Source organism: Crassostrea angulata, chromosome 8, assembly GCF_025612915.1.
Source record: "Crassostrea angulata isolate pt1a10 chromosome 8, ASM2561291v2, whole genome shotgun sequence".
NCBI lineage: Eukaryota > Metazoa > Mollusca > Bivalvia > Ostreida > Ostreidae > Magallana > Magallana angulata.
In genome coordinates, this window is record NC_069118.1 from 35,632,805 (window position 1) to 35,648,497 (window position 15,693).

At 33.4% G+C, this 15,693-nt stretch overlaps 2 protein-coding genes and 1 long non-coding RNA gene across 10 annotated transcripts in view; 1 reads left to right on the top strand and 2 right to left on the bottom strand.

The window, feature by feature from the left end:
* The window catches only part of LOC128158169 (plexin-B-like), a 342,553-nt gene that overhangs the window by 161,757 nt on the left and 165,103 nt on the right, over nucleotides 1–15,693 (top strand). For all 6 annotated transcript variants that reach the window (XM_052820921.1, XM_052820923.1, XM_052820920.1 and 3 more), the window contains one exon: nucleotides 2,396–2,553. In XM_052820921.1, coding sequence (XP_052676881.1) covers nucleotides 2,396–2,553 — 158 coding nt within the window. The remainder of the gene's footprint in view (nucleotides 1–2,395; nucleotides 2,554–15,693) is intronic.
* LOC128158177 (uncharacterized) lies at nucleotides 3,742–8,518 on the bottom strand. 2 transcript variants are annotated; one of them, XR_008239929.1, is made up of 3 exons: nucleotides 8,365–8,518; nucleotides 7,190–7,290; nucleotides 3,742–4,914 (listed from the first exon to the last, which is right to left on the bottom strand). It is a non-coding gene; the product is annotated as an uncharacterized LOC128158177 (long non-coding RNA). The 2 variants fall into 2 exon arrangements; XR_008239928.1 differs by having other exon boundaries at nucleotides 8,166–8,518.
* Nucleotides 10,966–14,380, bottom strand: LOC128158173 (uncharacterized). Of its 2 annotated transcripts, none has more exons than XM_052820928.1 (2): nucleotides 12,864–14,380; nucleotides 10,966–11,101 (listed from the first exon to the last, which is right to left on the bottom strand). In XM_052820928.1, the coding sequence occupies exon 1, from the start codon at nucleotides 14,114–14,116 to the stop codon at nucleotides 12,881–12,883; it is 1,236 nt and encodes a 411-aa protein (XP_052676888.1). In that variant the 5' UTR covers nucleotides 14,117–14,380; the 3' UTR covers nucleotides 10,966–11,101; nucleotides 12,864–12,880. The 2 variants fall into 2 exon arrangements, with proteins under 2 accessions (XP_052676888.1, XP_052676889.1); XM_052820929.1 differs by having other exon boundaries at nucleotides 10,982–11,097.

Consider the following 15,693-nt stretch of genomic DNA (forward strand, 5'->3'; position numbering starts at 1 on the left):
CTAATTAAAATATTTCAGTCCATAATGCTTCGATCAAACCATCGGAAATGATAAATACTCTCCAATGTATGTGTATCTATGAGCCAATTTTACAGGAAAGTGTGTAAATTTAACTTTTTTAAGTGTAAAATTTACAGATTAAAGTGTATATTTTGTAACACTTTAAAGTTTAGAGTGTAAAATTTACAGATTAATCTGTGAATTTTACAGATCTGTAAATTTTATTTTAAGTGTATATGTGGCACTAATACGCTTCCATAGGCATCAAATGGTCAAATAAAAAAAATCTTTTACCTCCTGTTTTGTTCCAGGGGTCTTATCAAAGTTGTTTTTTGTATGCCCAATTTCCCAGATTTGTCAGATAATGGCTATTTTTTATTTGACAAAGGCGGAAATGGTGTATTATTAAAACATTCAGACATATTTAAGTAATAAATAAATATATAACATCTTATATAATTAAGCTATATTTAGGCGGGTTAAGAAAATGTGACAGAGCTTGCTAAACCCTCTTCACGTTTTCAAATCGAGCCCAAATTTAGCTTATACTTCGAGACATTTATGTTTATTCCACAATATAATATAAATTTTACGCATCAAGCAAGCTATTTTCAAAAAATTTCACTGAATATCTGCAGTTGAAACTATCACGCCATGGTGTCAACCAAGCAATAAGATGATGTCACAATACAAATGAAACGCTGCGTGAAAGCGTGCATACTCGATCTGTCCTCAGCCTCGCTAAATCCCTAGCTATGTAACACCTTTTTATGCCCCCCTTCGAAAAAGGGAGGGCATATTGCTTTGCTGCTGTCAGTCGGTCCACCAACAGTTTCCGTTCATTTTCTTCACAGAGGATGAACATATTGAAATGATGAACATATTGAAATGAAATTTGTTATACAGGTTTATCATGATGATATCTAGGTCAAGTCCAATATTGGATACAATCTAGCATTTTTTGGACAGAGTTATGGCCCTTTGACATAGAAAAATTCCAGTTATTTGCAGTTTCAGCTCATTTTCTTCGCAGAGGATGAACATATTGAAATGAAGTTTGGTATACAGGTTAATCATGATAATATCTAGGTTAAGTTTGATATTGGGTACGATCAAGCCATCTTGGACAGAATTATGGCCCTTGGACGTAGAAAAATCCAGTTATTTTCAGTTTCCGCTCGTTTTCTTCACAGAGGATGAACATATTGAAATGAAATTTGGTATACAGGTTTATCATGATAATATATAGGTCATGTTCGATATTCGGTATGATCGAGCTTTTTTCGATTGAGTAATGGCTCTTGGACGCAGAAAAATTCCAGTTATTTGCAGTTTCCGCTCATTTTCTTCGCAGAGGATGAACATTTTGAAATAAAATTTGGTATACAGGTTTATCATGATATTATTTAGGTCAAGTTTGATATTGGGTCAGTGGTGTTTTGCTTTAGATGCGTAAAAATGTTATTCAGAATTACATTAGCCTCGCCTAAAAGAAAAGATAAGCTATTTTGGAAAACAACAAAACATTGAGATTTATGCTATATATTTGAAGCATGTTGTAGTTTTGGCATTACATATGATGCTGACAGTTGATATAACATATTGATCATTTCTTTAAAAGGAGTACTTGGTTTCTACTCTGTTTTCCGACACCTTCATAATCTCAGCACCTTTCAACTTTAACATTTGTTCATGGCATAGAACTTTGATCCTGATTCGGATAAACATGTGTCACCCTGGTTCCCTAGACTACCCGTAATTCAGCCCAGGAACCAGCCTAGCTCATGCGCAAGCAGAACTTTCCCAATCGCATCTGGTTTTACCTCGCTTTTATATATCCACACAATGAACATAAAAGCTACCAGTATCTTGAACGTTAACAAATATAGGACAATTATTTCCTATCAATGTCCTTGTTGTAAGAATTCAGGTATGAAGGTGGTGGTCATTACCATATTTTAGATTTTTTTTTAAAGCAGAATTAAGCTCAATAATTAATGCATGTATGAGAATCCTCAAAAGGTCTGTGTATTAATTGGCTATGGTACTCAGGTGGCAGTTAAGGCCTGTTGGTCTCTTGTTTCCTGTTCAAATAGATGAAATCTTATCAAATAAGTTTCATATCAGCTGGATTACATGTCCCTTTTTAGAATGATAAAAATCTACTGTACAGATATTTGAAATGTTTATATTTTAAATCAAATTGTTTTTCTTAATATGACGAGTTTATTAGCCTTTCACACAATGTGTAACAGGAGCCTTCCAAGTAACTGCAAACCATGTAAAAAATCAGTTAATTTATAAGTTTAATGCATCTTAAGGCTTAAGCTTTCAAGTAAATGATAATTTTACATATTATTAAATTAACATGATGATGGTGGTTTTTATCTTGCAGATATCTCCCCAGTCTGGTCATTTTCTTGGTGGTACAGTTGTGACTATTTATGGTTCCAATCTCGGTGTCAAATTCTCTGACATTGAAAATAATGTGACTGTAGCTGGAATTGCATGTAACGCCACAGCGAAGAAAGAAGACTATGTGCCCTCTAAAAGGTTTGTTGAGCAGAATGAACATTTTCTATGATTAATATACAAAGAATATTTATTTGCTCTAAACTGAGCTGAAGATTCAAAGAGGTGGTGCTGAGTGTTCATTTTTATAGTGTACAGATAGAATGCATTGTGCCTAAAAAAAATTTTAAAATGCAAGGCCCCTCAAGAACCCCTCAAGAACCCCTTGACCAATTTTTATGCCCCTGGCATGAAATGACCAGGGCATTTATAGAGTTGGATAGTGGTACACAGTACCAATACCGTACCAACTAGTAACTCTAAAAATACCGGTAAAATACCGTTTCATTTAATACCGGTACTAATAATGGTATTTCTGTATCCTTGAAACCTTTTTATACATTTAAAATGATTTTAAAAAACGATTTCAGACTTCCTAATATCGAATTCTCCGTGTATTTTAAGGATAGGCTAATTAAAGAAATATGTGCTTAATAATCATTCTTAGTACGATACTTAATTGTTTCGACTGCCAATACTTTAATAAATCAATACATAAATTTAAAAAAAAACTAAAATACATATACGATTATAGTGTTTAAATTTTATTCTGACTGACAATAAATGTAAATTAATAGACAAAATAATGCAAAAGTGTTTTATTTAGTTCCGTTCTATTTCATCAATTAGTGCGACCAAACAATGGCTGGCAAACGGGTAAAACCGCTCTGTTGTCTAGTCTCATTTCAGAAGGGAATCAGATGGTGGTGTTTGCAACCATTGCCAATTATTTTGCCTGGGAAAATGGAAAACACAAGGAACTTTACTAAAAATTTGACAATCAGATTCAATTTATTTGTTTGTTAATCTTTTATTATAAGATTGAAGTAACACTGAAAGATAAAAAAATATTACTTGAAAAAAATAATTATCATTCTCATTTATTTAGGTCTAGTATCGTATCGCTAGAAATACCATATCGTTTCAAAAATACCAGTACATGTACTAGTATGGTATCGTACCGTTTCATCCTTAACGGTATCCAACCCTAGCACACCTCACAGCCTACTCAATATTCAGGGTCATGAACCCTGGGGAGCATTCATTATTGTCCCCAAGAGAGACAACTCTTGAAAACGTGCATTGACTATAGTCGGTTTCTTAATCTTATTAAAATAAATAAATTGAGAAAAGTTTTCAAAGTATTTTAATCATAAATAATACATATAACAATGAGTAAAATGCATGAAAAAAGTACATTTAATTATCAAATATAGTAGGCTGGTACATGTACCTGGTGAATATTAATGTATATTGCTTGTAGGTACATGTATAAATCTACACAGCTACATTCAATTAATACACTGTGTTATGTAAACTGAAAAAAAATTACACAGGTTGTAAGAGATCTTTTTTAAAATGAATTTTCTTAAAATGAAAAATAAATTAATGAAATTGCATATATCATTCTAAAAAAATCATAGTACTAATAGACACGAAGTTCAACATAAATAAAGTGATACATTAGATGGATAGGATATAATGTACAGCAATTTAAGATTTAGATGTCATTTTTCATATGAAAGGTAATTAAAACTCGATACCATTTAAACAATGAAAAAGTTGCAGAAGGCCTATTTGTATCTAGTTGAATATAATGAAAATAAATTAATGACCTTGTATACATCATTTTAAGAAAAAAAAGTAATAAACATGCTGTTCAAGAAACTAAAGTGATATATTATAGGAATCAATAGGATATACTGTACAGCAATTTTAATTATATATTGGATTTGTTTCCAAACATTGGAATAAAGGGGAAAAAACTTTTATATCTTATTTAGATTAAATAACATTCTTAAAAAATATTAATATTTGTATTTCATGGCTAAAACTGAATATTTTTCTGTCAATTTCTTCTGTTCATGAACAAGACCTATACATTTATCAGACACTTTTATATACATTATGTCCATTTTCCATTGTAACTAAGTATTTTTGTTCTGTTTGTATACAAAAGAGTATATTAAATAAAACTTGTATAAAATAGTAAGGCTAAATTCCAATTTAAAAAAAATAGCTGTTTCCAAAAATGTTACATGTATATGAATATGTTATATAAAAACATATGTTAGATGGATGGGTAGGAAAAATACAAAATAAGTGCACTCGATAAAAAGTTTGCTGGTATTCATTATGTGAACACAATTCATCCAGTAACATTTAAAGTTATGCAACATAAATAAGAATGTTATGAATGATGTGCATAGAACAAATTCTTCTGTGGTTGGCTCCATAAATCTTGAAAAGATGGTGTGAGTTGGTAAAAAGGCAGAATAAGGTTCCATTTTAATCCTCATGCATTCCATTCAAGAAATATTCATTAATGTCATGGTCTGGAAACTAAAATAGAATAAACATCAAGTGTTAAGAGAATTACATGTAATTTTTGCAAACATTGTGCACTCATCAAATACATACATGTATATATTCAATGCAGTTATTTCAAGAATGTGCAATTACTAACAATGAAATCTTTTCTAATATTGTACATACATGTATTACATCATTTTGCCACTAATTTTAAACCCAGCTGACAGTTTCTTTTTGTTATATATACAGCGTCAAAAGATAGTTGCATCATGTGCATGTACTTTCAGTAATTTTAAAAGCCATAAAAACATTTCAGTACTACAAAACACTTTAAATTTGTCAAATGATTTTACAAATGAAATATGTACTAATATACCAGTAAGTTACATGAGATATATACTTTTTAAAGCAGTACAATGTATCACTTATCAATATGACAACATCAGGAAACCTGGCTCAATCAATTCTGCACACACATGATAAATGTAATGAATGTGTAACTTCAATGGTGTAACTTCAAAGATATTTTAATTAGATATCCAGTGGACAGAAAGATATTAAATGTATTGAACAATGATCAAAGTCATAAACACTTACGTAACACTTATGTAACATATGACTGTCTGTATGAGTTTCAACTATCAACATCATAAGAAATTCATGGGATTTCTGCAAATCCCATTTTTTCAGAGAGTGTAAAACACATCTCTTAAAGTTTATAATATTTTCAAACTACTGGTATTCCTTTCAGAGGTTCCCACCCCTTAAAATACAGATAATCAAGCAGATTTGCAACAAGATGCCCATATAAACCTTTCCCTTTTACACAAGACATTGTAGCTATTTAGATGACCTTGCTTGGCTTTCAATCAGCTTAAACCAAATATATCTACAGTACCTGGCCATAATACAGTACGCAAAATGGCCGCCATGTCAGTAAAACTTTTTCACATTTGGAAGATTTGTTTGTTATTTTTTCACATGAATTAAAGAAAATTTCTCTTACCTTATCAGTACTTGGTAATATATCCTTTTGCCTTTATTACAGCCCTTAATCTTTTAGGAATTGACGTATACAGACTTTTTATAGTGTCGGAAGTGATCGAGGCCCATATTTCTTTAACAACACGAATCAAGTCCTGTCTATTTTTGATTTCATGTAAGCGGTGTTCTAAACGAATCTTAATTGTTCTCCATACATTTTCAATAATGTTAATATCTGGTGATTGACTTGGCCATGTAAGTGTATCTATATTATTTTCATCTTTCCATGCAACCGTCTGTCTAGACTGATGTACGGGGCAGTTATCTTCTTGCAACATCCACGGACTGTCACTGAATTCTTTCGCAACAATTGGCCACAAATTGTTATCCAAAACAGAAATATACTTCTCGGAATTAATATTCCCCTCAACTTCGGTCAAAGTTCCCACACCATTGTATGATAAACAGCCCCAAAACATGGCTGATATGCCAGAGTGGGGGGAGGGACTGCTGTACATACCAAGACATGTGGGTTGAAATCGCTCTCCAGGTTTCCTCCAAACATGAACTTTCTTGTCCTTGCCCAAAACAACTTTCATTTCATCGCTAAAGATGACTTTAGACCAGTTTTCTTCAACTGTCCAAGCTAATTTAGACCGAGACCAGGAAACTCGGGATTGACGATTGTTCTTTGATATCGTTATTTTCTTGGAAACAGAGCATCGCTGATAACACTGCTCCTTCAATCTACGTCGAACTGTTCTGCTAGAAACTTGTTCGGGTACAGAATCATTAAAAACACTGGTTAAATCTGACAACGTCTGTCGCCGGTTTTTCTTAACCAATCTTTCCAAAACACGATCCCCCCTGTCCGACACCAATCTCTTCCTTCCCGATCTTTCCTTGTTTTCCACTGAACCTCTATCAGAATTCCGTTTTAACACCTTCTGCACAGTATTTGGGCTAATTCCAATCAACTCTGAAATTTTCCGGCTACTTAATCCATTTTTACTCATACTAACAATCGTCTGCTTTTGCTCTGTTGATAGGTCTTTCCCTCTGGGAGCCATTTTGTATGACGTATTTTTTATTCTAAGAATAGACTAGTGGAACCCTTATTGCACGTGACGTCAGTTATGACGCTAATGTATGGATGCGTGTGACTGTCAAAACTTGTTACTCTACAACAACCGAAAAATCAAGAAAGGAAATTTGTGTATATTTGTTTTGATTTTACGGCGGCCATTTGGGTACTGTATTATGGCCAGGTACTGTACATATGGTAGACAAGTTGTAAGTTTATTACATGACAAAGAAGTACCTTCTGGGCTTCAGCAGACTTGACTGGGTCATTAGCAATATCAAATTGACAATATTTTCTATATTCCTGATCTTCAGATCATCTGGAAGCCGCATGTAAATCTGTAGATAAGAAGAAAAAAAATACACTAGCTATCATTACAAAGCTAAATGCTGTCATTATCAAAACAAAAGGGTGTGTCCTAGATTATACTTTTTTATGTGCACATGCAGTATCTGAGACATGGTCAAAACATTACCATGATAACAGCTATAACAACAGTGGGAAATGACATATAACTATAAAATTTGTTATGGCTTTTCATACTCACTCTCTCTCTCTCTCTCTCTCTCTCTCTCTCTCTCTCTCTCTCTCTCTCTCCATGATCTCTCTCAACATCTTTGTCAGCAATATTTCTAGTGCAATGTGGCATTATTGAAATATATATATGGTTCATGGAAGCAAGGCAATCAATAACAATTACATGCACATTGTAATTACTCTCTCTCTCTCTCTGAGTCTATCTCTCTCATACTCTGAGTCTATCTCTCTCTCTCATACTCTCAATTGTATAATGTTATATTTACATAACAAATGCAGACCCTTGATTCATAAACACTGTCATCGTTAATAGATAAATAAGACATAAAGTCAACAGTTTGAATGAGATACAGATATCAAAACCACATGTACAGTGTACATTGTACGTGTCGAGGAAATTCTGTATGGAAATGACTGAAAGCATGATTGACAAAAACTCAATATTCTAGGAAAAACATACAATATTTTTTTAACGTATGCTGCGTAACAATATGTGTAAAAACTGACTATAATACACCTGCATACACATTTCATACTAAAACATGTCTTTCAAGTCACATTTCATAACGACCATTAATTATCGAAATGTTTGTAACATGTGTACTAGACTTAAAGCATTGTAGGCTTTTAAAAGAGTTTTTGAGTAGTTTAACAATGTAAGTAAGTATGTTCTTACCGACGAATGACTACTCCTTAACACGTTTTAGATTGTTGACAAAATCGAGGATTGCTGTTCAGACTGTTTCATGCTGAACAAAATTTAACGAGATAAGGCTAATCACCCCAAACTTCGACTTCACATTAATAAACAATTGTTCTGCAACTCTATATAATTTAAAAGCTTGCCAATATAAGAAACAAAAACTTTTACTTACTTTTTCCATTTAAACTCCTCTCTCGATTTTCACGAGTATAAGACTGGTCTCGTTAAAATCCCGAGATATACGAAGTTTTGACTTTTTCGGGTTTTTTAATTCTTTCGTGAATATAAAAACCAGAAAGGTTCCGATTATGCTAATAAGGCTGTGAGGTGTGCCTAGGCATAAAGTGTTACCCCATTCTGTCATTCTATCATTCCATCCTTTTGTCATTCCTTCATCATCTACTTTCCAATCATTATCTCAACAACCTGTTGCAACACATTTAAATAACTCAAACTTGATATAAGTATGTGTCATAGGAATGTACAGGTTGAGATCAAATTTGGTTGTGATCCGATGATTTTTTATTTTTTGATGAGTTGTTCCTCTTGAACTTTGAAAAAAATGTGAAATTCTAAGTTTCTGCAGTCTAACTCTTGAAGAGATGCATATATAAAGTTGATATTTCATATGTAAGTTATTAACAAGAAAATACAGATCAAGATTGAATTTGGTTCCGGTCCATTGATTAAACTCACCTGAGTAAACTCAGTAACTGAGTGAACTGAGTAAACGTCCGTCATCGTACGTCATGCTTTTACAATTTTACATTTTTAACTTCTACAAAAAACTACATTGCCAATTGTTACCATTTTTGATTTGAAGCATCTAAATGTTAAGATAGAGGAATCTAAATTGCGAAATTCATGGCTCTACCACCCCCAGGGCACCACAGGCAGAGCGAGAAAAAAAAAGCCAAATTTTCAAAAATCTTCTTCTTTACTCCCACATATGTGAGGAAAAAACTTGCATTTATATATGCTTAAAATGAAAATAACGTTACATTTACACTTTTCTTCATTGTCGAATGATCTATTAAATTCAAAATATAATTTGGGGTCTAAAAAGTTTTATTAACTGGTAAAAAATGTTATTCTTAATCACATTACACCTTGCATAATTGACAAATGATCTATTTAGATATGATCAGAAGTCATATTTTTACCTTGGGATCCATAACTAATATTCTTGACACGTTAAAATTAACAACATTAAATGATTAAAATTATAAATGTTTAGACATAACTCCACATCTGCCCCCCGCCATCAAACCTGGTTCTAAAGAAACAGTCTTCTTACATTCTTACAGGTGTACAGTAGCAAATTTTAAATCATTTCTTGATTGCTTTTTCTCTCCTAATGCACATTAACATTTTTGAAATTGCTTAATTTAATTTTTGAGATTTATAAACAAAATGGGCCCCTCATCCAAGCATACCCTGGATGTGATGGATGAGGGACATTCTTGGAGTACAGCCGGAGGCTGAGGAGTATCAATAGCATAATTCTTGACTAATTATACTCGGGCTCGCTCTTCAAAGAATTCAAACCATGTGACGTCAGTAGTATATATAGCACTGCCATGTATCTATCACTCATAATTTAAAGAAAATTTATTGTCAATTAGAAACTAGTGGCGGGCATGAATGTTTCACATGGGTTGGGAATGTTGATACTCCTCAGCCTCCGGCTGTACTCCAAGAATGTCCCTCATCCATCACATCCAGGGTATGCTTGGATGAGGGGCCCATTCTTTTCATACAGCCTTCGGCATATCGGAGTATCAATAGCATGTTCAAAGAATTGACAATAAATTAAATCAACCATTTATTCAAAAAACAATTTAATACTGTGTCAACAACAACTACATTTGCAAAACAGCATTCATAAATGTTTTAGTGTTGTTATTACTTGCTGTAACATTACATGTATCTCTACAATAGAATTTTTTAAAGACCAATCACCAGTTTTAAGTATATCCGTCAATGAGGCACCACTCCTTAATGCTGAAGAAGATGCAGCTGAACGAATAGAGTGTGCTTTGAAATAAGTGATATCTATTCCTGCACTTCCCATAACATCTTTGATCCATCTTGCCACTGTACTAGTAGATACTTTATTGAAAGTCTTATATGACACCAAAAGTTGATCACACTTTCTCCTTTTCTTCGTTCTTTTGAGATATTCATGAAGTGTCGACACAACACATAATTTCTTATCACTATATTTTTGCAATGAAATAGAATAAGACCTTCCTGGTCTGGATGTTTTCAACAATGACGTAAAATAAAACACAACACTATCTGAATTTAAACACATATTCTTAATATTCATACACACTAATGTCTGAGCTCTAGCCGCCGTAGTCAATGCTAACAAGGTACACAGTTTCAATGTGAGAAATTTAATGTCCAAAGACTCCAAAGGAAACAAACTTTTCAAAAAGGTTAATACTTTAGACACATCCCATGTCAACTTGTATTTCGGTAAAGATGGTCTCAGGTTGAACAATCCTTTCATAAACTTAGTTAAAGATATAGAATTCTTACTCCATTTATCATCGTTCAGAGCTAAAGTCTGAGTCACTGCCACTTTATGAGTATTTATCGTGGAATATGATTTTCCATTTTTGAAGATACTAAACAAATATGACATTAGTTCTTTCTCAGTAATTTCATTTGCAGATCTATTCCGTTTATCACACCAAAATATGAAATTTTTCCAGGCAAGGTCATACTGCTTCCTTGTTGATTTCCTGCATGATGAGAGCAGGACGATTCTAATGTCTTTTGGAAACCCTCGATTCTCCAATGTTTTCCAGATATAAGTGCTGCGGCTAGTAAGATTGTTTTGTTGAGGGGATGTTTCCGCTCTCCATCTGTCATTAAATCTGTGTGCCTTGGCAGCCTAACTGGAACAGAAATGAGCATTGAGAGAAGTAAAGGAAACCAAGATTGAGATTTCCAAACTGGAAACACTACAATAGCTTTATCGACCTTATCCTCAATTATTTTATTCAAAATTTTCCCCAATAGATGAAAAGGTGGAAATATATATGGATTTAGATTCTTCCATGTAAAGGAAAAAGCATCGATTTTCCATGCTTGTGGACAATATTTCCATGTAACAAACTTTTCAATTTTATGATTGGCAAATGATGCAAAAAGATCAACATCAGGAGAAAAATATTGTTTCAAAATTCTTTCATATATTTCTGGTTTCAATGACCATTCTGCTGAACTAGATGTTTCTCTTGAAAAATAATCTGCTAATTCATTTGATTTACCAGGCAAGTATTGACACGTCACCCAGATATTTCTTTTAAAACACCATTCCCAAATATTTCTTGCTAAATAATCCATATCTTGTGAAATCATTCCACCCATATTATTGACATAAGCAATGGCTGTTGTATTGTCACATTTCACTCCAATATGAACATTATGTTTCTCTTTAAAGAAGAATTTTAATGCTAAATATATTGCTAATAATTCGAGGTAATTAATGTGAAATTTCTCCTCCACTGATGACCAACTCTTGCTAAAATTCTTATCTCCAAATACAGCCCCCATGCCTTTAAGAGAGGCATCTGTCTCTATCCAGTAATCTACATGAGATAGTCTAATAAGTTTGCCATTCTTTAACTCAATATTTTCTATCCACCAGTTTAGATCAAGTCTACTTAAAGTAGATAAAGTTGCCTGACCTTCATAATCTTTGTCATTTTTATTTAATGCCTTAATTTTATCCCTTTCCAAAGATCTATAATAAAGTTGACCTGGGGAGATGGCATTACATGCATGAATAATTAATCCAATGAGAGTAGCTAAATCTCTTATTTTAATAAACCTTTGTTCCATTATTTTTCTTGCTACTTCTAATAATCTCTCAATTTTTTCCTTTGGTAAATATACCTTAAAACTTCTGGAGTCTATAATCAACCCAAAAAATTCAATAATTTGAGTGGGTTCTGACACAGATTTATCAAGATTCACTTGAAATCCCAAAGTATTCAATGTGTTCATTATAATCTGAGTATTCTTTCTACAATCATCTATATTTTTGTTCATTATTAATGAATCATCTAGATAATATGTACATCTGATACCCATGGATCTAAAATAAGCATACACAGGCTTTAATATCTTTGTAAAAATTCTGGGTGCTGAAGACAATCCAAAAGGAAGTACGACAAAACAATAGAATCTTTCCTTCCATTGAAAACATAAATATTTTTGATATTCATTTGCAATAGGTACACTTAAATATGCATCTTTCAAATCCACACTGCAAAAATGATCTCCTTTCTGAATGAGATTTAAAATTTGACCCAAATTTTCTTGTTTAAACTTCTCATATGTAACAAATTCATTTAAAGATCGTAAATTGATAACGGGTCTAAGCTTTCCATTTTTCTTTGGAACCACGAATATATTAGATAAAAAATGACTATCACAAAGGTCAATTTCTCTAATTGCCCCCTTTTTCCACAATTCAGTCACTTCTTCATCAACAAGAGATGTTTCGTATGTATCAAAAGCTATTTGAGAAGGTCTGTTTTTCTGATATGGTAATTCATTAAAGGAAATTTCATAACCTTGAATTGTCTTCAACACCCATTGATCATTGGTTATTTTCTTCCATTCATGAACAAAATTTTTTAGTCTCCCTACCTTAATCACATCGTTCTCTAAAATCTGTTCTTTCCTCTTCTGTCCACATTTCTCATCTCTCTGCCATATGCATTTCTTCCCCCTAAAAAAGGTCTGTTTGATCCTCTACCTCTACCATAATTATAATTGTAAGGGTAATTCTTTCTTCCTCTTGTGTTAGTATAAAAAGAGTTGTTCCTTGGCCTGTCTCTTTTGTATTTATCAAAGTCTGACAATTCTTTGATCTTTTTCTGAATATCGCCCCCAAACAAAAGTTCTGATACGGGCTGAGATGTATTACATATGTCTTGGAATCTACTGGGTAAAACCCTTCTCATCAAAAATCGTCTCTTTTGAGAAATTTGGTAGATGGAATTACACAACACGATAATTGACTGTTTTAACAGATTTCTTATCTCTTTGAACTTATCATTTGTCTTCATCATTTCAGCAATTCTGAGTATAGGTGTAATACCAGCAACAATGGTTTTTTGCACTGCTTGAAAACCAGAATCACGACTCTGGGCAAATTTTGGTAAAATGTTCCATATGTTCGTATTGACCCTAGGTGCTACTAAATTATTGCAATTAGCTGGCCTTGGATTATCTTCAATAATTTTTGATGTCTCACCCTCTTTAATACACAAAGTATTGACCATTTCTGCCAGTTTAGAATCAATATCTTTCCCTTTCTTATCTGAACTAAACCAATCTGGTATTGCCCAATCACTTAATTCTATGTCTTTCTCTGATTCATTATCAGCAAAGAAATCAAACTCGTTTTGATTTTCATTCTCACTAGAGATGCTCTCGTGTTCTATCGACTGATTTGTACTTGCACTATCTTGTTGCAAATTGTAAATACAACCAATTAAATCATTTATGCCCATGAGTTCCTTAAACTTATCTATCTCATCTTGACCCATGTTTACTAGTGCATTGGTAATATCTTTACCAGATAACTTATCATCTTTCTTCGTTTTCTTTGTCTTATTTTTATTGCCATTTGCTTTCTTTCGTTTTGTACCTTTAGAACTCGCTACCGGCCTTGCCGGTGCACATTCACTCTGGTCATTACCATTATTGTTTAAGTCTTTGCTCACAGAACCTGTGGCAGAATTAGCTCTAGTAACTGCTTTAACTTCGTTCAATTTTTTAGCTAGTCTTTTTTCTGCTTCTCGAATAGCATCGCTATCGAAACCCTCAAACGAATCATTATCAGAGTCTGCCATTATAGAGAGGACCTCGTCCCCAGATTCGATACAAGATGACATGTAAAAATGTCAACAAAGAAATTCACACGTGAACCACGTGTGTATAAGAAATATACACCAGCGTAAATTTCAAGCAGTTAAGTCATTAAAAACGAACAAACACGTGAACCACGTGTTAACAAAGACAACGTCTCAGTTTTAATATGATAACAAACCGTAAGTTAAGCTGAGCCCGCACGAAGTGCGCCAAGAAAAAATATGAGTGATAGATACATGGCGGTGCTATATATACTACTGACGTCACATGGTTTGAATTCTTTGAAGAGCGAGCCCGAGTATAATTAGTCAAGAATTATGCTATTGATACTCCGATATGCCGAAGGCTGTATGAAAAGAATGTTATATGCATGTGTATTCGCCTATTTGGGGCAATTGTAAAGTCTCCTAAACAAAGCACTGTCATCATTAAGCTAGGAATAACCCACATGGATCAAACACTACATATAAATAAGATAAAATTCTTTATTATGTCTAGTTCTAGAATGTCAGGGTGTCTCCAAGGGGGAATAACCTATATACAATTTGATATGCAATGACACAAAGAGCAAGAACAAATTATATGGTTTAGGGATGAGGATTTCAAAAGTTTATCAAAATATACAGTCATACTTGCCAACTGACCCGATTTCGTCAGGTCACACCCGATTTTTCGACCCTTCACCAGATTATTTTTTATGACCCGGTGGGTCATGCTTTTCACCAGATTTTTGTCAAACAACCTGAAAATCTCCCGATTTCCGGATTTGGTTGGTAAATTACGTTGCGCGTTTGACTTCCAGATCTGAACCCAAGCTGAGCTTGGAATTACGTAACGCGTAAACAATGCCGATGGCTATAACAGACACATTATTTAAGTGTAATTATTATCGTGAGTTGTTTTGACTAAGCGAAGGTTTAATCATGAAGTGTGATGGCTTCCAATAAGAAAAGGTCTTCATCGGGGCCAGCGGAATCAAAACCAACAAAAAGAAAACGATATTTTTGTACCTATCAACATATCTGGGAAAATGAATGAATTTCCCATAGGTAAAACAAAGTAATCGAGTACAAAACGAGGCTTTTGCGTTCTATGTAACGCACATTTGAATATTGGATTTTGTGCCCAAAATGATCTGACTTAACATTCAAAAACGCTAAGTCATGTATAGATCGAATGCTTTTTACAACTTTCATGCCATCATTTACAGAGTTCAAAAGCAAGGTTAATGTAGCAGAAACTCTTTTTGCCTTTTTTTTTCCAGCTGAACACAACCTACCATTTTCTGTGTCAGATTACTTTACAAAATTCAAAATCAGCAACTGTTAGTTAAAATGCTTCTTTGCAATAAAGTATTACACATAAGTTTTAACACATATTTCTATTGTATATACCTATGAAATGCATGATAAATATGTCGTGAATGTCGTTACGCGCTATTACCAGATTTTTTACTTTCCAAATCTGGTCATGGCTAGATTTTCACATGTTGGAGGTTGGCAAGTATGTATACAGTGCATAATCATTTTCTCTTTCATAAGGGGGGGGGGGGGGGGGGTTAAAGACAACACCTGGGGGTCATGTACTTCACACCATTTGA